The sequence below is a fragment of the Tachysurus fulvidraco genome, chromosome 4, assembly GCF_022655615.1.
Source record: "Tachysurus fulvidraco isolate hzauxx_2018 chromosome 4, HZAU_PFXX_2.0, whole genome shotgun sequence".
In the NCBI taxonomy this organism is placed as follows: domain Eukaryota; kingdom Metazoa; phylum Chordata; class Actinopteri; order Siluriformes; family Bagridae; genus Tachysurus; species Tachysurus fulvidraco.
The window spans coordinates 13,712,946-13,739,296 of record NC_062521.1 but is presented as its reverse complement, the minus strand read 5'-3'; the positions used below and the strand labels follow the sequence as shown (position 1 = coordinate 13,739,296).

The 26,351-nt window shown below is 37.3% G+C and overlaps 1 protein-coding gene and 1 long non-coding RNA gene across 5 annotated transcripts; one reads left to right on the top strand and one right to left on the bottom strand.

The window, feature by feature from the left end:
* Nucleotides 1-4,712: 4,712 nt before the first annotated feature.
* ikzf1 (IKAROS family zinc finger 1 (Ikaros)) lies at nucleotides 4,713-20,853 on the bottom strand. 4 transcript variants are annotated; one of them, XM_027142020.2, is made up of 8 exons: nucleotides 20,705-20,853; nucleotides 15,857-15,910; nucleotides 15,436-15,555; nucleotides 9,960-10,238; nucleotides 8,150-8,317; nucleotides 7,853-7,978; nucleotides 7,237-7,368; nucleotides 4,713-6,756 (listed from the first exon to the last, which is right to left on the bottom strand). In XM_027142020.2, exons 1-8 carry the CDS (start codon nucleotides 20,847-20,849, stop codon nucleotides 6,032-6,034), a joined length of 1,749 nt encoding a protein of 582 aa, XP_026997821.1. In that variant the 5' UTR covers nucleotides 20,850-20,853; the 3' UTR covers nucleotides 4,713-6,031. The 4 variants fall into 4 exon arrangements, with proteins under 4 accessions (XP_026997821.1, XP_026997820.1, XP_026997822.2 ...); XM_027142019.2 differs by lacking the exon at nucleotides 7,237-7,368; XM_027142021.2 differs by lacking the exon at nucleotides 9,960-10,238 and having other exon boundaries at nucleotides 20,705-20,841.
* Nucleotides 16,392-25,564, top strand: LOC125141034. The gene is made up of 2 exons (XR_007140380.1): nucleotides 16,392-18,320; nucleotides 22,225-25,564. It is a non-coding gene; the product is annotated as an uncharacterized LOC125141034 (long non-coding RNA).
* The last annotated feature ends 787 nt before the right edge of the window (nucleotides 25,565-26,351 follow it).

Sequence of the window (26,351 nt, the reverse complement as noted above, 5' to 3'; positions counted from 1 at the left end):
CATGTACTCCTTTGGTTTTTTAAAGCATTTTATCCCTCTGCAAGTAATTTCTTTAATTCCCCTGAATTATAGCATTTTTTTTTTTGTAGTAATCAGATGTATATCAACATGTTGGCTAGTCACTTCACAAAAAGGTTTTTAGTAAGCTGTTTTTTTGCTTAAATATAGATCTGTTTCTCAGTGGCATATCACTCAAATAATAAATAAAATAAATCTGAGTGGCAGTTCTGTAGGCAGAAACATGTTGTTGATTAGAGAGTTTACAGGAAAATGGTGTTGTTTGACCTAATTGGAAGGCTCTGGTAACTCAGTCAACCACTCTTTACTTTTGTGGTGAGCAGAATATCATCACAGATCACCACTTATTGAACTCCATGTCAGATTTCTCTCTCAACAATGAAGAACAGACAATGGTGGGCACAGGCTCACCACAGCAATCACACTATTAGACCATTAGGACGTTGTAGAATAACAAGAACATATTGCAAATTTGCAGCATAAATTTGATGTCATCACAATATGGACCAGAACACCTTGTGGAATCAATTCAATAAGGAATAGAGGCTGTTATGAGAACGAAAAAAATAGTACCCAGTTTTAGTATATGTTCCCCATAATGTAACCAATGAGTAAATTTATAAAATCTATTTTTTATGAGGCTTCATCTTATGTGATTGCAGAACTGCTCTACGTCCATTTGAAGTCAGTGACCATAAGCTGTTGCACTCGATTACTCCCAGTAGGCCTTATTTGCTCCTCCCTAGTAGTCTACATTAACCATTCTGCATAGTTTGAGTCCACTGAATGTTCCAAGGATTAGCACAATTTAACATAGGATGTGGAAGTTAACAGTTTTGCAACTTTGTCTTTTTCTGAAGTGTGATTAAAGATACAAATCATCCTGTCACACTTCCTGAGGATTACCCATGTCTAGTATTGCCATCATGGACTGTTTTTAATCATTTGTGGGTTTGGTGAAGACAGAATGTTGTCTCTGGTTCTGCTATATTAAGAGAATGATGGAGAATGTCCTGTAAACGTGTTTTCAACAGTTTATGGTTACTAATGATATAATACAACGATATATTGGTATGAAAGATGATTCCCCAACTGTTACCAGAATTATTATAGTTGCATGCAGTTCTTATAAGGTAGAATCTAAACTCACTTATAAATCTAAAATGAAACAATGTTAAAGACCTTGGAGATTCACTTCCCTTACTGTTACAAAAAGTGACATTTTTCAGGTTCACCTGCTATGTAGGTGAACAGTTACTAACATTGACATGGTAGTGGTGTGTCAGGGTGTGTGTTTCTGAAGCTAGTGTTTTTCAGATCATTTTACCATGTGTCACATACACATAAGATTTTCTGGTCTCTGTTTTGAGAACCTCTGATATAAAGTGTTAAATCCAGTGTCAATGTTTTCATGGTAATATAGAGGAAATGTGCTAAGTTCAACCTAAAAGGGAACATGGAGCTCTGTCTCTTTTTTCCATTAGTGTACATTGTCCAAAGGAGAACCATAACATTGACCTCTTCACCTCTCATTTTCAATGAAATACTTTACTCACTGGCACCACTTTTCATTTCTTATTGTCATTCAGCTTAGGGCTACAGGGTAAATCTCCTATTTCTCTGCTTGTATGTGGATCTAGTTAGGGAAGTTGGGCAATGTTGCTGGCATTCTGGTCTTATGATAAGACTAACCCACAGACTTGCACTGCTCTTCCTGTTCTGGATATGGCCATGCAGTCTGATGCTGCATTTGGGGAATCAGAGAAAAATGATTTTGCACAGTGGAGGAGATTATGTGGGTGAAGATAACACTATTGTTCAACCTCTATGCTTAAAGTTTCCACGTCCTAGTCTTGGGAACCAAATTCTTTGTGTTTTCCATTCTCTAATACACCTGATCCTCTATATTATTCTTCACTGTATAAACATAACCAAATTTGCTAGATCAGAGAAAAACTCTCAAACATACAGAGCGTTAGGTCTCACACCTGGCTTTGGGATGGGATTTGCTTAAGAGGAAGTGTCATTTACTGCTGAATGCTTGTCAATGTTGTTTCTGCTTCCTTGCTTGGTTTTAAGGTATGGTGGGAATTTGAGCTGTTACAGATGTCTAAGGATGTTGCATTGCTTATTAGCTCACTGGTGTTTGCACAAGCACTGCAAAAGAAATTCTAGACTGTTTTAATTATGACCAGCAGAGTTCTTTAATTTATGTGATGGACTGTGTACAAATTAATTTACCGAGCGATCTGCCTTTTTTGGTAGTTGTTGTTTGGTTGCTTTTTATTCCAGCCAAAACTAAAAAACAGCTAAAAATATACTATTTTATTATTTACTTTAGTTTTATTTCTGTAAAGAAGACTGTAGGGGGAACGTAAAAGTCCTGGAATATACTGTGTATAAGGCAATATACTGTTTTAGGAAAACCAGCTATTCATAGTAATATGCGTAGTTCCTGAAATCATAATACATACACGAAGTCCATATTTGTCCTGTCTCCTCCTACTCTTGTCTCTGATATTCTGTAAAGAAAATGTCCAATTTTACATAAAACCATAAAATTCATTACAAATAATTGAATTAAATAAATGTTATTGAAATGTACCCAGACGTTCTGTTTCACCGTAAAACCTTTTAGGATTGAGTGTTTTTAAGAAAATTTGGTGGTTTATATTTGGAACATCCATAGCTGTGTCTGACCTTCTACTAAAGGAAATGCCCCCACAAACATGATGTAATTCATAGTTAGAATTAGAATTTCTGGAAACATTTATTAAGTGATTACTCATTCTAGGATGACGAGCCGCTGTAGCTTTTAACTACAGACGCATAATTGAGTTTTGTTGTAAATGAGCAAATCAAGATTTGATTAAATGGAACTGAAATCAAGGATAATGGTTCATTTATTTATTGTGATTATATTGTCCTAGCTTCAGTAATTAATTTCAGAATGTACTTCTTTGGTTTTTGAATCTTCTCTAAAGGTTTGTGGTAAGAGAGTCAGTATATGTGTTACATTTACATTACATTGGCAGACATACATTTATCTCATTTATGCAATTGGGGGTTAAGGGCCTTGCTCAGGGGCCCAGGGGACCTTGCTCAGGGGCCCGAGGATTCAAACTCACAACCTTCTGATCAGTAGTCCAACACCTTAACCAGTGAGCTACAACCTCCCCAACTTACATGCGTTCAATGTAATGAAAAGGTCAATAGGTGAGTGACTGCATAAGTAAGTAAAATACCTTTGTTCACAAAAAGTCAGCTGAAGTTTTTAAAACATCTCAAAGAGTGAGATGAAAAAAGTGTAGTCAATCTCCTTGCCTTCAGCAGAGTGACACTGATTAGAGACTACTCACATGAAATGAACCAGTCATGTAAATTTTATGAAACAATCTTAGAAAAACTGGAAGACCATGAAAAAAGTGCTTCATTTATTTTTCATCTTTTTTGTCAAGTCGGTTAATGAATATTTCAGGGTCATGTGGTTGGCTACAGTATTGGAACTTTGTAAAACTAGCCAGCAGTGCAAGTAGTGAGCGTATCCCAGAGGACTGATGGAAAGCTGTCAGCACAGCAGGGGCAGACCACAGCTGGACTGTGAGGACAAGATACCCAGAATTCCTCTGTAGCTGGGCAAACCTTATTGCTTGAGTTATTCCTTAATACATTAAATGAGATCTGTTGACTACCTAAAATGTATAGAGGCACCACATACCCTTATTGTGTTTATTGCTGTTTAACACCATCAAAACAACCCTTGACTAGTTGCTCAGCATATTTTAAGTTTTAATTGCATTAAAATAGATGTATGGTCTCAGTAAGAAGTCTAGCATTAGTTGGGGCTGAAAGAAGAAGTGAGATCTTGGATTGAGACAGTCAGGGGTGGGTGCTTGCCAGATTATCCCTCTCATGCAAATGCGCTGTCTCCACCGTTAGGTCCCACTGAAGCGTGGGGGCAATGCGTTGGCTACAGCTGCTTCCCGTTTCCACCCAATCACACCAATGCCATCTGGATATGTATGTATTTGTGTATGTATGTGTGTGTGTCTGTGTGTGTCTGTGTGTGTCTGTGTGTGTCTGTGTGTGTGTGCTGCACAGAGCTGGTACTTTAACACATTTTTGAACAGCAAGTGTGCACACACTCAGACATGGTCTAGCTGACGTTCATTATGGACAAAGTAGGTGTGCCAATTTGATGGAGCACACACTCACCATCCATTTTATTAGTAACACCTGTACACCTGCCCATTCATGCGGTTATCTAATCAGACAATTATGAGACAGCAGAGCAATACAGAAAATCAGTCAGTTGTTCACATCAGACATCAGATTGAAGAAAGTGATCTCTGGGACTTTAATTGTGGCATAAATGTTGGTACCAAAAGGTTTGATTTTTTTCAGAAACTGGTGATCGCTTGGTATTTGGTGCACATTGTGATAAATTTCCTCTTTGTCATTTTTGCTAAAATGTCAAGTCAATACTGTTTTCCCCTCATAAGAACAGATAAATGTGGTGATTTCCTTAGTGCCCTATTCATTCAACCAGACTTGACAACGACTAGCAGAAAATGGGCTGCTTTCTTTTTCATTTTTTTTTCTTTCCAAGAATCAGTTCATTTACAATTAAGATTAACTTTATTACAAAGTATTATAAAAAAAAAAAACCCAAAAAACAAATACAGATACACTGGTTGAATGTACTTTGTTTATTGATATTTTGCAAGCATGTTTTACCATTACTGATGCTAATATATGTATGTTTCAAATCCTGTAAAAATCTAAGGTTAAATAATAATAATGAAAAAAAAGTGAAGATAAAAAAGAAATACAACGGACCAAAAAAGTTGCTTATAATACATAAAGTTGGGAAATAGGGATATAGTTCTTTTTAAGAAGAGATAAATTCTCAATACTGGATCACAAAAAGCACACTTCCAGTCAAATGTTTGGACACACCAGCTCACAAATATTTATTTATTTTATTTATTGATTGATTTTTTTTAACTATTATCTCCTGTTTTAGAAACATTATCACTGGGAAATTATGCATATGGAAGTATTAAGTGACCAAGAGAAGTACAAATAAAAACCTTTAATAGTATTCCTGCTGAAGCTTTGCAGAATCTTCTGAGCCAGCTTCATGACACCATGAGGCTTTTCTTAAAGTTCTCACATTTGAAGGTTTGAGGTTGGGTTGACTGCTTTCCTAAATGGAAAAAATCTTGTTGGGGAAAACAATGACATTTTTAAGCAACAACTACTCGAATGAATTAAATGGCTTATTAAATATAATACATTGTACATGTTCATTACCTTCATTATTTACCTTTGTCCTAGAAACAGGATTGAATAAGTCCATCAAACGATCTTTGAAACAATAACAAAAATGATATTCAAACTAGTGTGTCTAAACTTTTGATTGGTAGTGGATACAATCGTCATTGCCATATATCTTTACTCTAACATGTAACACTTGTAGTTGTATTTTAATGTTTTTGACAATTTACATACACAAATAGAATAGGTGAGTACTAATTCATTAACAATATTGCAGTGAGAAACACAAAAGATTGCGTATTCTCCTGAAAAGTTGCTTTTTTCAAGATAGAATTGACTCTTTTAAATAAACTGAATGCTGTTCCCAAAACGGATTTAGTTTTTGCTCCAAAAAAGCCAAAAAGAAAAGGATCCAAAAAAAATGAGATTTTTCATGAAAACATTTTACTGTCTCACCGCAATTTCAATTCCATTGTTCAGTACGGCTTTTTTTCTTCTTCAGTAACTCAAACAATTTTAGAAAAATAGACATGGTAATGAACAATATTTACATCTGTCTACATTAATCAGTGTATATTAAATTAATATTTTGAACTTTTCAGCATGCACACAGTATTCAGACAATGCATTAAAAAACAATTTTACATGTGTGTATTTTTGATGACTGTGTATCTGTGTTGGTATGCTGGTTTATCTATATGAATTAGGGGTGTGTGGGTCTGTGTATTTGTGCTCAGTAGCGGTGTTCTCCACGTGTGATGTGTGAGGAGAACTCGTAGCGGTCCTGACTGCGGTAGCCACATAGGTTGCATTCGAAGGGGTCTCGGAAGCCATGGCATCCCATATGAATGGTATACATGACATGGTCCAGGAAGAGCACCCTGCAGTGGACGCAGCGATACGCCCTTACTTCCTCACCCTCGGCACTTAGCACTTTAAAGCCCTCTGTAGCCACTGACATGCCCAGCTCCATTCCCACCCCCCGCAGAGAGTCATAGTGCCTCTGCTCCTCCTTCACCAGGGGCAATGCACCGTTTCGTGCACCTGGGGCCATATGATTGGTCAGGTAGATGAGCCCACTTGCTGCCGGTCCTCCTACCCCAGCTGCTCGCTCGTCGTTGTTGCTCTCTGTGTCAGTGGAGTCCTGGCCACTATGACTGGGTGAGCCATCTTTCTCACTCATTGCAGATTTAGACTTAGAAAGAAGGAGCAAGTTCTCAGCTGCACTATCTTTAGCTGACAAGCCATTTGTCTCAGCTGATTGGGTGTTTTTCAGGTTGTAGATGGGGCCGACAACCACGTCACAGGTGGATCCTGGTGGAGTCTGAACCAGTGGCCGCAGTGCCTCAGCTCCCAGGTAGCTTATGGCGCTGTTGATGGCCTGGTCAATGACTGCTGATGGCTGCATCATCTCACTTGAGCTGTTCTCGTATGAGAGGTCAGCAAAGCGCTTCTCACCTAACAGAAAGAATGAGGAAGAGAGAGGGGAAAAACTTGACATGGAGCTCAACCTGATTAGGACATTTGAATTCCCAATTGTGTTTTGAATTGGGAATTGTGTTTTGAATAAAGTATAGAAGATATATATGTGTATATATTCGTGTATATGTTACTAATTGCACTTGAAATAATTTTATAACTTAATAAATTTATTTTGCCCAGAGAGACAATATCTAAAAACTAAGAATTTAAGACCCGGGTAAAGCATCCAAAAGAAAAAAGAGTATAATGATGTAAATTAAGTCCATAATTGGCATATGCATAAATGTATATTTTAGTAATATATGACTATATACTATTGCAAATATTGTTCATGTTCACAAACGGTATTTGTCTGAAGACAGATTATACCACAGACATGAGTATAATTAGAATATACTAGTTTTATGAAATATACAATTTCCTTTAATCACAGAGAAAGCAAACTGCCACTCTTACCTATAAACTTCTGTGGCATAGAGCTCTTACGCTTAGCTACATTGTTTGCTATTCTGTCTAGCACCAAAGCTCTCTCAGACACAGCCAGGTTTATGTCTTCCCTCTGCTCACACTGGCTGTTCTCTTCCTTCACTATAAAATGCAAGACAGAGAAACCACGTATAAGATTCAAATATACACACCTGATGTTTTGAACTCGCGTGAGCTGTACTGACATTTTGCCTCTTTAAACCCTTTAATGCTCTTGTGTTGACGCTAAGGTTTCTGTCATATAGCGTAAAATATCTTTTCTTTTTTTAATTCAGTGCCTTTTACTATTCTCATTCAAACAAGGCAGTGAATCACTAAATAATCGTTCATGTCAAATAAATCCTACCAATCCTTACCTACTCAAATAGTGATAAACCTGATATTTACTTTCAAATTAGAAAATATATAAATGTGTATAATCTATAAGACAATAGTCTTGAAAAATAATTAGTTACTACAGAATAATTATGTTAATATTTTTGGTTAGTTTTGGGTTGTGGTTGTAGTCTAGAATTTCTTTGATTAAATCATGTATCTCTGAGCTTGCAGGAAAGGGAGAGAACAGTTAAGTCACTCCTGCACTGACCTGTGTACATACTGTTCTGAAGGCCCATGCACTGCAGGTAGTTGTGGCATCGCTCTTTGTGCTCTTCCAGCGAGCTTCTCTGCTTGTAGCTGCGGCCACAGTACGCACACTTGTGGGGCTTTCCAACTGTCAGTTCAAAAGAAAAATGTCGGTGCTCAGTGTGCTTTTTCTTTACTCTGTAATCCATGTATTCAGATTGTTTTCAATATTCAAAACCCCAAAGTAGACAGAAACATTAGATTATATATCAGTGCAGTGTTTAACAGGATACTGTTCACTTTGACATATGTAAGTTACCAGAGTGTGTGCGAAGGTGTCCGGTAAGGGCATCTCTTCTGCGGCAGGCATAGTTACATAGATGACACTTAAAGGGTTTCTCTCCAGAGTGAAGTTTGATGTGGCGTAGCAGGTTGCCTTTCTGAGTGAAGGAGGCACCACACTGACTGCACTGGAAGGGCCTTTCACCTGAGAAAAAATATTATATATTCACTTAAACACTACAAAACACTCTCAAATGATCTAGTTCTAGTACTGCAGAAAAAGATAGCAATTTGACTTAATGGCATAATTTTCAGCTTTAAGGTTTTCCTTCACTCACTAATTATTATTATTATTATTATCATCATCATCATCACCATTTTGAGACGTGTAAATTGAAGGAAAAATGTTGTCTTGTGAGAGCTTTGAACCCTGGGGCAATCGATAATACAGTCCAGTATGAGATATACCTTGTGGCTATGTTAGTCATTTGCAGTACATGGACAAGTAGCACACAGGCAAACCCTGAGCATGTAAATGTTAAGTGTACAGTGATTACTCTGAGGCCTCTCTCATTTCCTGTCTGCCTCTGTCTGTCTCTCTCAGTGGCCCTGTTTGACTGTGCATTGGGGTCACAGCTCTACACACTGCCACAGAACGCGACAGAGACCCATCAGAGCCCGAAGCCACGCCCGCTGTGCACTGTGGCATGCGCACTGCCTGCCCCTCAGATCGTACACGAGCCTTTCCGACTCGGCCTGCCAGCTTCGTAATGCACCGCTGCCTGGGTCAATTTGATCTCAAAATCTCATTTCCCCCCCTCTTTTACTCTCAAATAAGGGCGGCCCATCACAATGCAAATGGCAGAGCTTATTTAAATAAAGCGAGGTAAGCTCTTTGTGTTTGAGAGCCACTCTTCCTGATCAGCGCCTCTGGAATAAACCAATATCCAGTGCGCGTGAGTGTTGTGGCATTCTCGGCTCTCTTCAAAGGCCCCCTATAAAATAAGAGTCACCAGTGAAGCAGTAAAACTACTGGAAGAAAAAAAGAAACTCATTAAAAAGGCATTTTAGGAGAACAGTCTCACCAGCGAATATTTATATTTAAATAGGAAGCACTTCATTATATCTTTTATTGTAGTTTCTGTTTGCATTTGCATTAGTCCTCAGTTCCTTTCTTCCATTTTGGGTTTCATTAGCTTCTCAAGTGCTGAAGTTAAATGCCTTTTTGAAAAATGTTCTCCACCACTGGTTTGAGCTCATTACAACTGAATACCAATCTTGAGTGAGATAGAAAATAACTAAGTACTTTGATAATTTTAATTTAGCAGAGTTTCTTCCAGCCTAATTGTTGATGTTGCCCTCAACTCTAATTTAGATACACAGATAAGTTTTTACTTCATTCCCTTTTAAATTTATGCCTGAATCGATTTACTGAGCAAGACAAAGCACTCAAAACACTGAAAACACTGAAATACTGTAGCTATGTAACATTTGAGCCCTCCATATACAGTATAAGGCTAATGCTTTAGACTATACTAATAATAGAGTGTAATCCGTAGACTGGTAGCTTTAAAAAGTTTGGCTTATTTGTCATTTTAATGTCACAGACAAATGTAGGATTTGCAGTGACATTTTTTTAAATGCACTGTGAATCCTCATTAAATGTGACCATTATAGTATTATAATGCACTCTGCCTTCATCAAGCTCTCCTATTCTGCTCTGCATCTGCAGAGTGTGTCTTGCATGTTGTGTGCATCCTATCAAGCCCTGCACACTGTCAGCTCTTCTGTGCTATGGGTGTGAGTGACACTAAGGGGAGGGAAGAGTAGATGGCAGTTGTGCTTACCAGTGTGGCTTCGCTTGTGCACCATCAGCACATTGGGCCCAATGCAAACTATTCCACAGATATCACACTTGAGCTTCCCATTGGGGAGGCGGATGCCCCCGGCCATAGGGTAGGTGGGCGCTGGCTTGCTGTCTGGGCCTGCGTGGGAGCCGTTCACTTTGGCCCCTGAGCCATCAAGCATGCGCAAGTCCTCGGCCACACACTCCTCTTCCTCGCCATTCATCTCAGCGGCCAGCCCGTTCTCCTCATCACTCCGAGCCTCAACTTTTATATTGCAGGCTGGAAAAAGAGGGCAGTGGGCCTGTTTAGTGAAGCATCAGGCTGAATGCTCACCCTGTCTATTATCTAAGCTAACACTTTCATCTTTCTTCTAATATTGATGACAGTTGTTTATGTCCTGAGGCAGGAGTCTCAAGTTTAAATCCAGTGTACAGGCTTTAGTGAATTTGTTACTACAGTACATTATGTTAAAGCTCTAGGGAAAGACATAATACTTATGTATCTCTTTTTAGTTTACTAAAATACAAAGTGTGCCAATTGTGTTGCCTCTTAAATGCTGTAAAAAAAAAAGAAGTTTCTAAGTTCTGACTTAGAAAATAGTGACATTTTCTAACACTAGTGTTTTTGGTTTCTCTTCACACTACACAAACACAATTCTGTTTTGAGAAGTCAAACAGTAAACTCCTATATGACTTTGCTAACCCAGGAATTGGGAAATACAAACTCCATACCCCATCTCTCTCAGTATCACAGTTCTTTGAAACAAATGACTGATAAACAGGAAACAGAGACACAGGAAGCACTGTGAAACTGAGGAGTGCAGCGGTGTAAACCAGACCAACAAAGCGTGGTAAATACATACACGCTCACACTAATGCAAGTGAGACTATAGAGATGAGGGAGTTAGGGTCATTAATAAAACATTCTAAATTTCTAATGCATGAAAGGGCTTGAATTTGAGAACAAAAACAACATCAAATGTAACTCTATCCTGAAAACAATAGACTACAATCTGAATAGTTTCACGCCAAAGACAAAGGATGATTTTAATACTAGCATGCCTATGGGATTAGGAAGCTTTTCTGTCTGTTCCATTTCAGTCAGTAGCTTTCACACTGCTGCCCTTTGCTTAAAATGGTTTTCACTGAACTTGGTTTGTGTGGTTAACATCTCATGAAGCCATATTTGATTTGCTCATGCGTTTACCTCCATTTGTACAGAGTGAAGAGGAAGAAGTGGAAATAATGAAATATAGGAATCTAGGAGAAAAGGGGAAGCTTCAGTAACAGAGCCAGACCAACTGAAAAAAAAAACAAGGCCAAGAATTATGGAGAAGTGACAGAAAGGGAAGCACAGACAGGGAATTGTGAAGCTGTGCAACTGAAACTTTTTTCTTATATTTCTGTGGAACATAAATCTTTGGAACATTTTTTATGTGCACTATATGGATCGGCAAACATGTTACACGATTCATACAGAGAGCATACCTCAGTCCCTGTCTACTTTATTTCTTACAGCTATATATGCCCTTATTTTAACTGAAATGTCATAAGAAGTAATATGTAAAGACAAAGAGCCATATTCGCTGCTACAAAAGGCCACAAACCACTCTGGGAGAGGCACCGAGACAGAATAGCTGATTTTAAGAGGAAGTTAAATAAGTGTAAGCTCAAAGATGAAAATGTGTGAGCTCACTATACTGATAGCAAAAAGTGCCTGGTCTGATCCTGTGAGCAGGTTCCTCTGAAATATTAACATACTAAACTTCCACCAATTTTTCCTCTAATTCTTCTGAAGTCACACAATAAAAACATTGTTAATGTTTGTGTTTGATTGTCTTTATTAACTGGACACTTGCGAAGTGGTTTCATTTATAATAACTGTTTAAAACTTTCCTAGTTTTTTAAAGGGCTAATAGGAATATGTATAGCTTTATAGATGAATGTGGATCCCAATCCTCTCATACATGCTGTTACAGCTACTCAAAGTCCTTCTGCTTGTACTGTTTGATGTTTTGTCCAGCCATATGTGACCTAAGCTTGGCAAAAGGAACTAACTTTGCTGCTGTGCTGAAATCTCTCATGGATTTGGGGAAGTTGTGACTAAACTGGAGATGGGAACAGGAGCTTTTACTTTATATAATGTTTGTCACACATCCTAATTTACCCTTTTTGGGAAGCAAGTGTCAAAACCCACAGGCAAAAACAAACAAAGAGCACTGCACTAGTATAGAGAAGAGGAGAGTAGACACGGGAGCTCATTTCATCCTGCTTACAACACGACTCCTGCCACTTCCTGTCACATTAACCTGAACTCTATTAAAGAGCACAGAGCAAATTTTCAATCTGCCTAAAAGCTTGATATATTTGCAGCAAAATACATTCCACTACCGGTGGGACATATGTGTCACCCAACTGCTATAGTCCTGTATGTGTAAAACTGGGTGTCAGCTATGTTTGTCTCAAGGCAGAGCTTCTGTTGTCTCAAACTGAAAATAGCTTTGTACTTGTTGCCTTGGAGCCACACGCTTAACCACGGCTTTGCTCAGTGTGAATATGTGCATATGCGCTTGCACATATGCGACCTTTGATAAGGAAAAAAAAGGTACTGCTTCTTTTGCATTTTTAGGAACTTTAAATATGTTTGATTGCAAAATGGCAGTGACACAAAAATGATGGACCCAACATTTATGCATACAATAGAAGGACAACAGAAGGACTCTTTTACAGAGAAATCAGTTTATAGGAAAGTAAAACCAAGATAAGATCAGCTTTTAGATTTTAGTTTTTAGATTATTGAATTATAAGATTTTTGAATATCAAGACCTTTTTCAGAAGTCATACATTTCCAGAGAGCACCTTTTTTCCTTTTTATATTTGTGTGTGTGTGTGTGTGTGTGCGTGTGTTTTTGCATGGCGCCTTACGCCGTATAGCTAAGACCGACAGTGTGAGCCATCACAGTGAGTGCGATTCCGATGCACTTCTCCTTCCTGTTTCACTTACACACTCCTGATCGAATAGCACATCGCAACCCAGTAGTAAATGATCAGCACAGATAGCTACTGCTCCATTACCAAGTTTCTGCATTAATCTAAGAAGCAGTGATGCACTGCAAAGATATAATAGTCACATCCTCTCTCACACTGGCTGATTACATCTTCAAGGACAGTGCACACACACATGCGCACACACACAGGCAAAATTTAAGATTATCTACAGCCTGTATCAAATAGCCTGTTTAAAACCCATTATCCTGCAAAATACGAATCTCTGAAGTAGAACATTTTATCTTGCAAACATGTAACTTGTCAGACAGTTGGAGATAAAGTTCAGCATTCCATAAGGTTTACAAAATATATATACATCTTATTTTTTTAAATATTGATATTTCTCAAATAATAATTTTTCCTTCTTGTCAATAAATTATATTTTAATAAAACTTTCTAATTATAAGCTTTTATATAAAACAATCCTGAAGGTTAAATAAACAATATATATTCAGTGTTATTCCTCCTTAAGTTGATGTGCTATTCCTCTCTCATAGTGAGGGTTGCAGTGCTTGATGATCGTTATGCAAAGGACTTTAAAAATCATGCTGACTTTGTGACAGTGAGAAGTGAAATGACTAATCAATAGTTCTTTGTGTATTGCCATCAGAGTAAATGACGTGCACACCGCAGTCCACAAAGCACATTTGTTACAGCTTTTCTAACATTCTGTTCCTCTGATACAAGCTTCAATACTTTATAACTGATATTGAATGTGCATGATACTATCTAATGCATAACCATTATGCACAACACCAGTATCAATCATATCATATATGCATTCCCAAAGAAGAATAAAAAAGATTTTTAATTGCACATTTGATGAAGGATTTGTTATGCTGGAATTTTTGTGCACTTTGCTAAATTTCTTTTTTAATTTACACTTAATATTTATGTCAGTGGAAGGTCCTCAAGGCTAGTAAAACAATCCATGTGTGTGTGTGTGTGTGTGTGTGTGTGTGTGTGTGTGTGTGTGTGTGTGTGTGTGTGTGTGTGTGTGTGTGTGTGTGTGTGTGTGTGTGTGTGTGTGTGTGTGTGTAGGTGTTGCTTGGCAGTTGAAGTGAAAGCATGGCAAAGTGTGCAGGTGCAGTCCTGTGCTCATGTGCACACTTATTTGTGTGTGTATGTGTGTGTGTATGTGTAGTGCCACCTTTGCCTGTCTGTTGTTGTTCCTAAACATTTTATCTCCCCATATGAGTGTTGAAACTGTGTTCTGGCAAGTTCTTCTTAGGAAACTCTTGCACATCCTATTTCAGTTTCCTCTGACATCTTACTTTTTTCTCTCTCTCTTTTTAAATTACTACAGCTTCAAAGTGTTTGGAGGCGAGCTAATCTGGAGCTACTGGAGGGGAAAATTCCTAAACTAAAATACATCAAGATTTTAAACAGGCCATCTGCTAACCTCAGCTTAGCCAGGTCCATTCCTATCCACATCACAGACTTTGCTTCTACTTAACCTACTTCATACTTATTCACTGTTCTGGCACTTTCAAATTAAGATAAAATGTCTTACTAAGAAATCTCTATTTCACCCAAAAGGGTATATTAATGCTGCTGTGAGACATCTGGTGTTCACCCAGAGCCCAACACTAGTGAAGCTAAAGAACATCCAGCCAGGTGGTAAAGAGATATCAAGATGATATTTTTTAACATTACAAGTAGAGTACAGTAATATTAGTCTTTTTTTAAGCTGGGTAGAGATTCCATTGTGGTGCTTAATACGTACACAGGGCAAATGTATTTATTGTACATTTTTTAGATTATGTAGATTATTTATTGTAGAATAAACCAATGAAGTTTTAGACATAAAGAAAAAAAGCTTTGCTGTGTGTGTGCGTGTGTTTGACAGTTTCTTGTTTCCTGCCTTCTCCTTTCTGTTTCTGAATATGGAGAAAAAGGAACATGAGCGTTCTAATCATAATCATCGATGTACAGAAAAGGGGGACTCAAACCGGGGGCTAAAATAAAATACATGATAACATGATAATAGTAATACTGCTGCTTTTTTTTAAAGATCCAGGACATGTATGAAAATGATCAAATAAGAACTAAGAAATAAGTACTTTTTTATGGCCAAAAAAGGTAACCACACACAGCATTAGATTTCAAAATTTGCCTTTCTACAGTATAAAGGTTTACTCTAAAATTCTCACAACATTCTTCTTTTCTTCAGCGGTTTCAGTATACATTTTTATAGAATAAATATAGAATACATTATGTGATATTTCATCTGATGGCTTATGTCTAACTTCTTGGAAGAAACTCTTTGGATTTTCCCTAAAGCTAGTACTTTTCTAAATTGGTTTTACCTTTTTCCATACCATAACAGAGGTCTGTCTCAGATACTGCTTACTGCATGGATTTAACCATTGGTGTAAAACTTTCAAATAAAGGTGATTTAAGGGGCTTTTCATATTGGTCTCACCCACCTGTTGGTTTGTCATTGCGATTGTTGTGCTGGAGACCTGTGCTGGTGGATAGGTCCTCTGGGACAGGCATGGCCTCTTCTTGCTCTTCTCCTCCCTCATTAGTAGTGGGGCTGTCCCTCCCTAAATATACAAAATGCAAAATAACTCTTCATGCTTTATGTATGTATGTATGTATGTATGTATGTATGTATGTACTGTGTATATATGTATATATATATATATGTACATGTCTGAAGATTTTAAAGATGTCCAAAGGTTTTAAAAATAAACATAGGAATATGTTTAACATTTTTAAAACCTAATGATTGACTGGCTTTTTGTGACTGAGCTGTTTTTAGAAACTCACTGTGCCACAGGATCTGGGTTTACTGAGGCCTACCACATTCTGGTATTGCTCTGAGTGCGTGAAATGGTGCTGTACCTGCTATTTGGGACATTTCCTGTGCCTCTTCGGTCTCCATCCTGTGCAGATACTCTAACAGGAGCAAGTGAAAGAAAGATGGAGGGAGACAGAGTCAGAGAAAATGGTTTCAGTTTCACCAATATCTACCTTTGCAAATATATCACTCTAAGAGGGACGGTTAGTGATTACAGGGGGAATGACCTTTCTTTGTGTGTCTCTATCACCCCCTTCAATAACACTCCTATTCCAGTAGCAGACACCACTGTTCTTCACATTACATTACAAAAGAACTACAGACATTTTCATTACCCTGGCTGACAGCCTGGGTAGACTGAGCAACTGGATGGTGGGCTTCAGGGGTGGGGTGTTGGGAACTCAAGAGCAGCCTTTCAGACCACATTTGTTATTTATTGTTAATTTCCCAGCACATAATCATCCAAAAATGCAAACTGACTGCCGCAAAATTAAGCAGAAAATTAGATGGCCCTGGGTCACGGAGGATGCGGGTGTTTGGCATAGCCAGCTGATTGGCGCTCGTGTTCACTCTAATTTACTGAGCATGCATGGGTAAGCCCGGCAGCCTGTCTCTCTTGCTCATTCATACACACTCACACAAGCAAGTTGTAGACATGAACAAAAGGTGAAATGGACACAGAAATGGAGTAAGAAACAGTGAGAGGTGATAGAGATAGTAAAGAGGAAGACAGACAAGGGGAGTAAATGAAAGAGAGAGAGCAAAAAAGAGAGGAAGTATGATAGAAGGGGGATGAGCAAAGAGGAAAAAGTGAAAATGTCTAACTAAAAACCTTGGTAAGAGAAATTAAGTGCAAGAAAAAGACAAAAGGCTAGAAAGGAACACTCGAGAACGCAGTAGGCCGACATGCAGTGCTTCCTAGGGCCAGGCCTGCATATTGAAGGAGTCACCAGTGCGCGTGGCCCCATTAATAATGCAGGGTCCCATCAGACCTGTAGCAGATGGGCACAACAGCCTCGGCCTCCTCGCTGCCACTTCAAGACGCTCCCGCTGGAGGTCCGCACCCGGCCCCTACAGCCACGCAGGGAGAAGTGAAGCTCCCGAAAATAGCCAAGCAAGCTGAAGTACGCCCCTGGGAGAAGGGGAACCTAGGCCTTCCTGTTTTCACTGACAGATGGCTCCACACATTTGGAACAAATAGCGGGAAGCAAGTTTGTGATCCGTATGTCGCAATACCACAGCCTTTCTGTGGATGACTCCACAGTAGCACACAAACCCTAATTAGATGTAGGAGTATTTGGAGAACAAAAGGTGTGCATGTTTATTGGGACTAGGTTATAGACCTAAGTTATAGGTTTGACTAGGCCAGTATGTTTTGTGATCGACACTGCAGCTTCTTGGCAGAACAAGATTTCTGACTTTGCGCATGTGTGTGATTGTGTGTGGGTGTGTTTATGTGTATTTAGTCAGTATTCCCATTGTGCCCCCTCTTCTAATTAGCTATTCTAAAGGGAAATAATGATGCTGTAGATAAAGGAGGGGGTGAGGACATTAATATTTCTCATAATGGCACATTCTTTAGTAGTGGTGTAGGTCTGGAAATTCTTTTTTTTTTAAAGATTTTAAAAAATGTTTTAAAAATGTAAATTTCAGATCTGTAAAAAAAAAAAAAAAACTACACAGCACAATTGAACTTTTAAAAATTCCATGTGAGCCACCTAAGAAGAACATGCATGATTAAATAGGACTGATCCAGTAAATGTGAGCCGAGTTTCCTAAAAGTCAGGTTTTAAAATTACAGAGCAAATCTTTGTCTACCAGTGATGAGAGTGTTTCTGGGAAACCTGCCCAAATAATTTAGATCTGACTACACACACTTTTAAACTGTAGGTGTTAAAGTATTGATATGTGATCAAAGGTTACAGCTTCCTCGTGATTCATATACTTCAATTCATAAATTACTAGAACTTGAGCAGCCGTGTTTAAACAACTTTTATTCCTAGTACAATTCATATATTTGAGGGGCAGAAACTCCAGATATGTACTGACAATCATAAGTGAAGACACTATTTAAAAAATAGGAAGTTTATGGAATTTAAAATAATTGTCCTAGTCATAGACAACAGGGTGCTTTAAAAACATCATACACTTACTAGTAAATAAAAAGTTATGTTAATAGTATATAACACTTCAAGGCAATAGTTATACTGTTTTATGCTGTTGTCGTGTTCTCTGCATGTGTGTGTGAAAAGATGGCACTGCTGCTATATCACAACTGCCAGGTAACTTTCAGGGGACGTAGTGCACTTAACATTTTGACAGTAAAGAGATTTTAAGCACAGTTTGCAGACATATAATATGGAGGGGCAGAGAGAGAGAGAGAGAGTGTGTGTGTTTGGAAGGAAGAACGAAGCAGCGTAACAAAGAGGCTCAAGCGGGGTGGAGACTGTGAGGTGCAAAACCGTTAAACAGACAAAATGACGTGCCTCAGGTCAGAGGAATTCAGAGGTGAGAGCAACTTTTCTACACTACTACTTGGAGCTGGTTAATTTGACTCAGGTTTAAAATATTACAAAATAATCTGGGCCTGAGGAATCCTTATAGCAATAAAGTTTATGTAAGGGTAGAATTATGGAATTTTTCCTTTAGGTGAAACTAAAAGGATATTACATTACTGTAGTGAAAAACAAAAGTCTGGTAAATTCCATGTTTTCTAAAAACATCTGCTGAATAATATATTAGGGATATTCCTGAAACTCCCTGCCTAATGTGTTTACAGACATCAGAATATTAGCTGCTGTCTCGCTGCTGTCTTTTTTAACGTTATCTTTATGCAGGTGATCCAGAACCCGATCCATGTATTTTGTAAAAATGCCCTGGAATAATCATTTACAAAAAAATTTTTTTTGTAATATATAATGATATATTTGTAGTCCCTATTAATGACAAATAAGTGTGTTTTTTATTATTATAATTTCAGCTTTGCATTATCTTGACTTATTGACTTTGTAATTGGCATTGCCATTCAGAAATGTAAGCCCCAAAATGATTAAATGTAAATGTAGTTTTGTTGATGTTTTTTAATTTTCAAAGTGTGTATCTAACTGCTGGTGCATGTCCACCCCTTACTGAAAATGTGTGCACTTCTCAAAAAGACCTACAAGCCTCAGAGAGATGATGGGAATGGGTGGGTTTCTCAGTTGAAATATTACTAACCATTTCTAATTAGCGAGGGCAAATTGAGTAACTCAGGAAGGGTTGGAATATCTGATTCTCTGACTGAATGCTTTTGCATCAGTGGGGATTTCAGCACAGTACTGGATGAGCTGATATATGTCAGTGTGAGATGATGGTGATGTTAAACTAACAACTTTCACTCAAATAAAACTCCAACTCAGTCTCATTTACATATGCTCCACTTCACTACACTGGCCTTCACGAACTTCATCTCTCTCTCTCTCTCTCTCTCTCTCTCTCTCTCTCTCTCTCTCTCTCTCTCTCTCTCTCTCTCAAGTTTCGTTACAGTTATTTATTTATTTATTTATTTATTTATTTATTTATTTATTTATTTATTTGATCCTTTTTAGACTTGTGACACTATACACAAAAATATCATTTTACCCATGCCATCCTATATAAAATACGCACAAGCTTGGGTTGTTTTTCAGTGCTTTAAAGTGGAAATTCGTGATTCATATATAAAATACAGCAATCACCATAATCCAAAGACTAAAGAAAATGGGCGGGTTTTGTTTTAAAATACAACAGAAAAAAATAGCGTCTTTTATTTTATTTTATAAAATATACCCATTTTAAATACTGAATTAATCTAAACTATTGAACATAAGATATTTTAAGCGCTCCTGTAGATCACCGTGTGCGCATATACAGTATATGTATATATGATCTATATGTATAATGATATATATGTACATATGAACTATTTTAATTTTATTTTGTTTTTTGGACTGTATCAACACGGGCAATTTAGTTAGACAGAGAATGGAAGTTCTCACTGCAAGGAAAACGAGACAAACTTAGGCTTCGTGTCGTCTGTCCCACAAGGGAAATCATGCAAATTATTCCTACTTTGCTTATTGTTTTTCACCCCTTTACTGAATCTAGCCCACTACTTAAACTCTATATTTTACTGCTAAATATGTTGTTCTGTTGGAATAAAGATTTATTCCAGGATAACAATTAGTTTTATTTAAAACGTTCGAGGATGTGTACTTAATATATATACTTAATATTACATTTTAGTATTAATACGTGATTAGAAAAGGGGAACGAAATGCAATAGAAAAAAAAAGAAAAAAAGAGAGAGTGATGTCGAGCTTGTTGTGAAGAGAGTAAAGAGCGGAAAAAGCAACAGGTGCCTCTCAGTATGAGCCGCTTCCGAAAGTAAAGGCCAGCTTTTCTCCACAAAGACTAATTCTAAAATGAATGTGTATAACGAAAATATGTCTTTTACACATTCTGTGTATTGTCTACTGTGTATACGACCAAAATAATTATGACTGGAATCCAATTATTCCGTTGGATCTAAGGATACGATTCCTTTCTGGAAAACCAGAGGGAAAAAATGTCGCTTATTCATATCCAAAAATTCTTAGCAAAAAGTCATTCAAATCGGTCTACTGATTGTAATTTTGTAAGAAATATAAGGTCATTTTAAACTGATGGAAAACTTTGTACCACTCCACGTTGTAAGAGTCTGGGAGAAGTGAAGCGCACCTGCTGCCTACTTTAGGACTTAAGTTTTCCACCATGCCCGCTGTTTCTCACTCCACTAACAGAACTTTATTTCGACTTTGACCCCAAACTGGCGCATCTGAGTGTGTGTGAGTGTGTGTGGGTGTGTAAAAGCGCGGCTAAGTTGATGTCCATACCTGTTAGTCCTCGGCTCGGGTGCAGTATGAAGCTGTTCCAGGCGCGCACCGCTCCATGTGGCGCAGTCCGAGGCGGCGCGGCGGCGCTGGGGATGCACGGTCCCTCCCCTCCTCCCCAATGCACTTCCTCCTTCCAGCCCAGCATGCCTCACGCGTCTGCAATCAGCCGAAACCTCCCGCAAGCTTTTATTTTCCACAGGCCGATCGGCTCCTGCAAGCCCTTGGCACCTCGTTTTGCGTCGTGCCAGTCAAAAAGGACGGCCAGTAGAGTAGCGCTGGCAGCCATGCATGAGATGGGATGAGCAGAGTGGACCATTCATGGGTTATTCATTTAGTTTCTCTCAAGAGAGACTGCACTGAGGGTCTCTTCTTCTTACCTGTTTAACTAACAATACTGTGGGTAATAATAACGGGAACATATATAATAATATATAATATATTATGTATTGGATAATTATGCAAAAGTGAGCCTAGCATTTTGTGAGCACAGCACTTTATGATTCATTGGACATCTCAATAAGTATGCATATATATATATATATATATATATATATATATATATATATATATATATATATATATATATATATATATATATATAAGAATATGATATATAAGTATATATGTATTTCTACTCTTCATATGTGCTGTGAGTATTTTTATATATTTTGTCTCTTTGTTTAGTCTCTGTGTCAACAGAGCTTGTGTCTAATGCAGGGGCTACACTCATTCAAGAACGTATGCAATATTTTTATAATACCCAACAATTCATTTTTAATGTATTATTAGGAATTTAAAATAATTTACTATAACAATCTATATTGTTATGCCCACCCTTCATCTACAAAGGAGGTCACGTGGCAATTTATTCTCTATGAGTTTCTAGACTGCATCTAACCACATGATGTGCTTCACCCACTTCTTTTATTAATCACTACACACTACAGATATGCCATTTGGTTACGTGGCTTGGCTTAATGACCTCGGGTCAATTGCATCCTATAGTTTACCTTAGTCTTTGCACATTTTTAAAATTGCTTTAACATTATCTTAAGAAACACTAAAAAGCATTATTTTTAAGCACAGTAAAGTCATGTAATGTATTAAACTCTACAAACCTTTATACTTTCACTTTACAGTTTTGTTAGGACATTTTATTTTCCAGTCATATTAAACGCATTGATTCTGTTTCATGATCTCACGATCAACCTCCTCGGCCACTTCTTTTTTACTTTTATAAAATTTATCTTTTGACTCAAAATGGATGCACTGATAATACTACTACCAATTATTTTGAGAGATATCTTTTTTGCATTAATATTCATAGAAGTTGTCAATAAATAATGAGAATGGAAGCAAGTTTGGTTAAAATAAATAGACTCATTTCATTCCCATGTTTTGTCATTATATTGTAAATGATGTTCCCAGCACACTGCTCCATGGCTAGACTGGAAGGCAATAAGCCATTTGGAGAATTGTAACATTTCGCTTCCAGTGATCCTTATGTTTGACCCTCCCAGGTTGCTGTTGGTGCTGCTGAGTCATGTGTAGTAGGACTCTGCTCTTATCTCCAGTCGGCCAGGAGGACTTTCACTGGCAGTTGGTCTGTGTGAGTGAGGAAACATGGATGATATTGCCTGCTGCTACTGAATTACCTGCACTGGTGTACTGGCTAGTTTCACTGGCTAATTAGTGGATATGTTAATAATTCTAAAAAACAATGTCAATTCCAGTGTAGATCATGATTTCATTTTGGTCTGTAACTCCACAGTATGGAGTTTTGGGGTAGGTCCAGTCCATAGGCCAGAGGCCATGCAGAGAAAATTCATATGAGGGCATGACTCAGCAAACTGTACTCTGACTCCAATCAACATTACCAGAGCTGATCAGCGGCTTCCAAAGCAGAGAGATACCAACAAATCCCACTGACTCAGCATAAATGTCTGAGAGGTCAGGAGCATGGGATGATGTCAGAACATGTCATACAATACAAACAAATTACAAACAAACCTTACGTATTCTATACGGACACAATAGCTAACAAATACACAAGTGTGACCGGTCTATTCACACCCATTTTATAGTCTAGAAGAAAAAAAAATATGAACTGAAAAATATCAGTTCTATTTTATAGTGAAACAAATCAGTCAACAACTCCAGACTTCTGTCTATCAAGCCAGAAATTACTCTAAATCTATTTGAATATTTAAGAAGCCACATCATGCAATTTCCTGACCAATAGTCCAATAAATGTTTGGAGCATAAATAAAACCAAAATAAACCAATTTGAAGAGCTTTGTAATATAATCAGTGGCAAATATCTGGTTCTCAAACAAATAATTGATTGGATTTTTAAGTTATATGCATACCAATTTATTCAGTTTATTCTATTATTATTATTATTATTATTATTATTATTATTATTATTATTATTATTATTAAACCCACTCTAAATGTAGCACAAACATTATAGATGGCTTTTTAGTCACAAAGTCACTATATTCTATAATGTAAAAAATGGGTCACAAATATTCATTTGCTTCTGAAAATGTTTGATACTGTATTGAAACACACTTATATAAGTTAATCATAATATCTCATCAAATTCACCACAAATTGGTGTAGTGGTTAAAACTCATTAGCTCAATTAAATGAGTACCAATTATGGATAGACTGACAGAAAAGTGCAGCCCATTATTATTTCATGGATCTTTAAGCAGACCATATTTTAGCCGCTTAAACAACTTGTAATCCATAATTGATTTATACGCTTAAGTTTGAAGTGTTCAAGATTGGTAATCACATTAATAGTCAAATTTATTTAAAATCTCAATCTGGAGCTTCACGTTCTTTGGGATTACATTATGCAGCAAGATGTCAGAGTAAATTAAATTCCCTTGTGCACACTAAAGTGTCAATTTCCTTATGGTAATCATCTGCTGGAATGGATGTGTCAGTAGAAGGAGTCAGGCATGCCTGACATTTAGCCTCTTTATGGAGAAATGACAGGGAAAGAAATCAAGGGGTGGCAGAGAAATTAATCTTTCGCACGAGTGAGTATGGAAAAGCAGCTGAAAGACTGTTGTAGAATCAGCCGTTATGTTTGTGACCCCAACAAGAAAATTAAGCCAGTAATAGCAATAGACTAAAAAGGATGAGAGGGGACACAGACTGAGGATATGTGAGGAAGAGAACTACACGTACACCACTGTTGGTGATAATTTTTTGATGTGATCGGTGCCGCACAGTAATATCAAGACCCAAGAAACAAAATCAGATTCACTAGTTTAGGAAGTGAGACACTGACAAGCATCAGTTGAATGAGCAACTGTTTGGATGTTGTTTTCTCATTAGTGTACTAATACTATGCTGCAAATTATCTTAATAGTATTGTACAATACAATCAAAGCAATCATCAATTATTTGTTTGAAAACCAGATATTTGCCACTGATTATATTACAAAGCTCTTCAAATTGATTTATTTTGGTTTTATTTATGCTCCAAACATTTATTGGACTATTGGTCAGGAAATTGCATCATGTGGGTTCTTAAATATTAATATTATTATTGGCTGTTTTTGTTTGTTTGTTTGTTTGTTTGTTTTTTAGAGAAAAAAATCAATAGAATTTATAAATGCATTTACAGATGGTATTGCATCCAGCATACAATAGAATAATCTTAAGATAGGACAAAGAATGAATGAAGAATAAATTAATGTTACAGGACATCAAACAAGTTAATAAATGTGTTTGATAAAATAAAACAGGAATAAATCAAATTCAAAACATTTTTTTCCACTGGTAAAAAAATAGAATTTCCACAAGTGAATATGATGTTTTTTTGTTATGATGTTATCTCACTGGCTAGCCGTCTAATCTTCAGGCATCAATCAGCAGAGGAGACGCAACAGCAACAGAAATTTGATTTTACCTCCAAATATCCTAACCTTAAAAGGGAAAATCACATGAATGTCACAACTGGGTTCAAAAGAACTGCTTTTAATTAAGCTTTTGCACCAAAGGGAATTAACCTGCTGCACTTCCCAACCCTGGAATACCCCCTGTCCCACACATTTTAGTGTTTTCCTGTTCTAACACACCGTTTCAACTCAGAAAGGGCTTTTAATTAGATGATTAATTCAGTCAGGTGTATTTGAAAAACATTAAAATGTGTAGGACGGGGTATTCCAGGGTTGGGAATCTGTGTCACACACTTTTATATTTCAGTTTTGTTGAGGGTCTCTCAACGAATCACTCTCTGATTAAGAAGATCTTAGGGAGAAGAGGGAGAAGCTGGAGCAGGTAAAGGTATAGGACTGACCCATCTTAATCATATTTACAGTAGTTATCAGTGTATATGCTGTTCTGTTCAACAATGCTGTCTAAATCCCCATCCCTGATTCCTGTTATTTGATTTAAACAAATAAGAATGCGTTCATTATTGTAAAAAACGGAGAAAGAAAAAAAAACCTTTACATTACAAATAATTTACTTTAGCTTACTAGTAAAGGCAACATATATATCAGAGTAATCTATGTGCAGAGCATAAACAGTCATTTTGTTTAAAAAAAGGAACATTGTATTGTATTTATACAGAACTACACATTGGTAGCAGTATATTACTCAGTGTCTTATGCAGTATAATACTGTAGTGTCAGGTAGATGAGCTTCATTTCTGATTAAATGATTGGTTTAAAACCTTCCTTAGGAAATAACTCCGGAAATAAAAGCGTCATAAATGATCTGTGAGACCTTAACTGTGAGACCAAACCTTGCAATTATAATGTCTGATTTTATTTTTCTAATAAAGGTCCCTTTATTATGAACCTGTATGACGTTAATTAATAAACAAACCATCCAGACCACTAGAATGGTGACTGTTGTTTCTTCTCTTTTTAATTGCATCAGAGCACATACTGCCTGGAAAACAAGAGCTCGGAAAAAAGTATTTTGTATCTTGTGAAAGGAGATGCAGCATTGAGGCCCCTCCAAACCAAACCCAGGCCAGTAAAACGTCCATGGCCCCGTGTGGACGTTAGTTATCTACTAACCACATCTCCATCTCTGGAAATGGTGTGGACAGGGCTGTTCCCTCCACGGCTCTGCTCTCTAACAGACAGAAACAGCAAGCTAAGCATGCTGCTTGAGTGTGCTGACGTCAATAAAAGCACCAAACACACTAAAATTAATAAGGGGGCCTCTTGTACACGCATCACACGTGATTTCGTATATCATACAGATGAAGAATGATTGAATGAATTCATTTATTACTGAATGAATTTTTTTATTGTGTTCTGTGCTACTTTTTATTGTGTTCTGTGTACATTTATATGTAAACTTTCTATCAGTATAAAAAGATTCAATTTACTAAAGCCTATTTTAAATTCGATAAGCTAAAACTTTGATGGAGGCAAATCATCCTTTAGATTAAAGATGTGTTTGGTGCACAAAATGAGCGAAATCCTGAGGGGTTTGTAGCACAGAAATGAAGGTTACGGGGGGAAACAGGAAACCAGCACGTTCCTATTTCCTGTCAACAGGTGAAGCTACATTGCCTTTTCTCGTTTATTCTCCAACCACAGTTCTTGGGGTGTAGACTATTTCAAAAAGTCTTTTTAAGAAACAGCAGATATTTCTGCATAGTTTA

Bases quoted from the DNA above. Each gene is read 5' to 3' on its own strand.
- ikzf1 (XM_027142020.2), bottom strand. From the start codon at position 20,849: ATGCTGGGCTGGAAGGAGGAAGTGCATTGGGGAGGAGGGGAGGGACCG. The intron at 15,556-15,856 runs GTACAGCACCAT...TTGTATATTTAG, and splicing joins GGAAATGTCCCAAATAGCAG to GGAGGGACAGCCCCACTACT. The intron at 7,369-7,852 runs GTCAGTGCAGGA...TGCATTTTATAG, and splicing joins TCAGAACAGTATGTACACAG to TGAAGGAAGAGAACAGCCAG.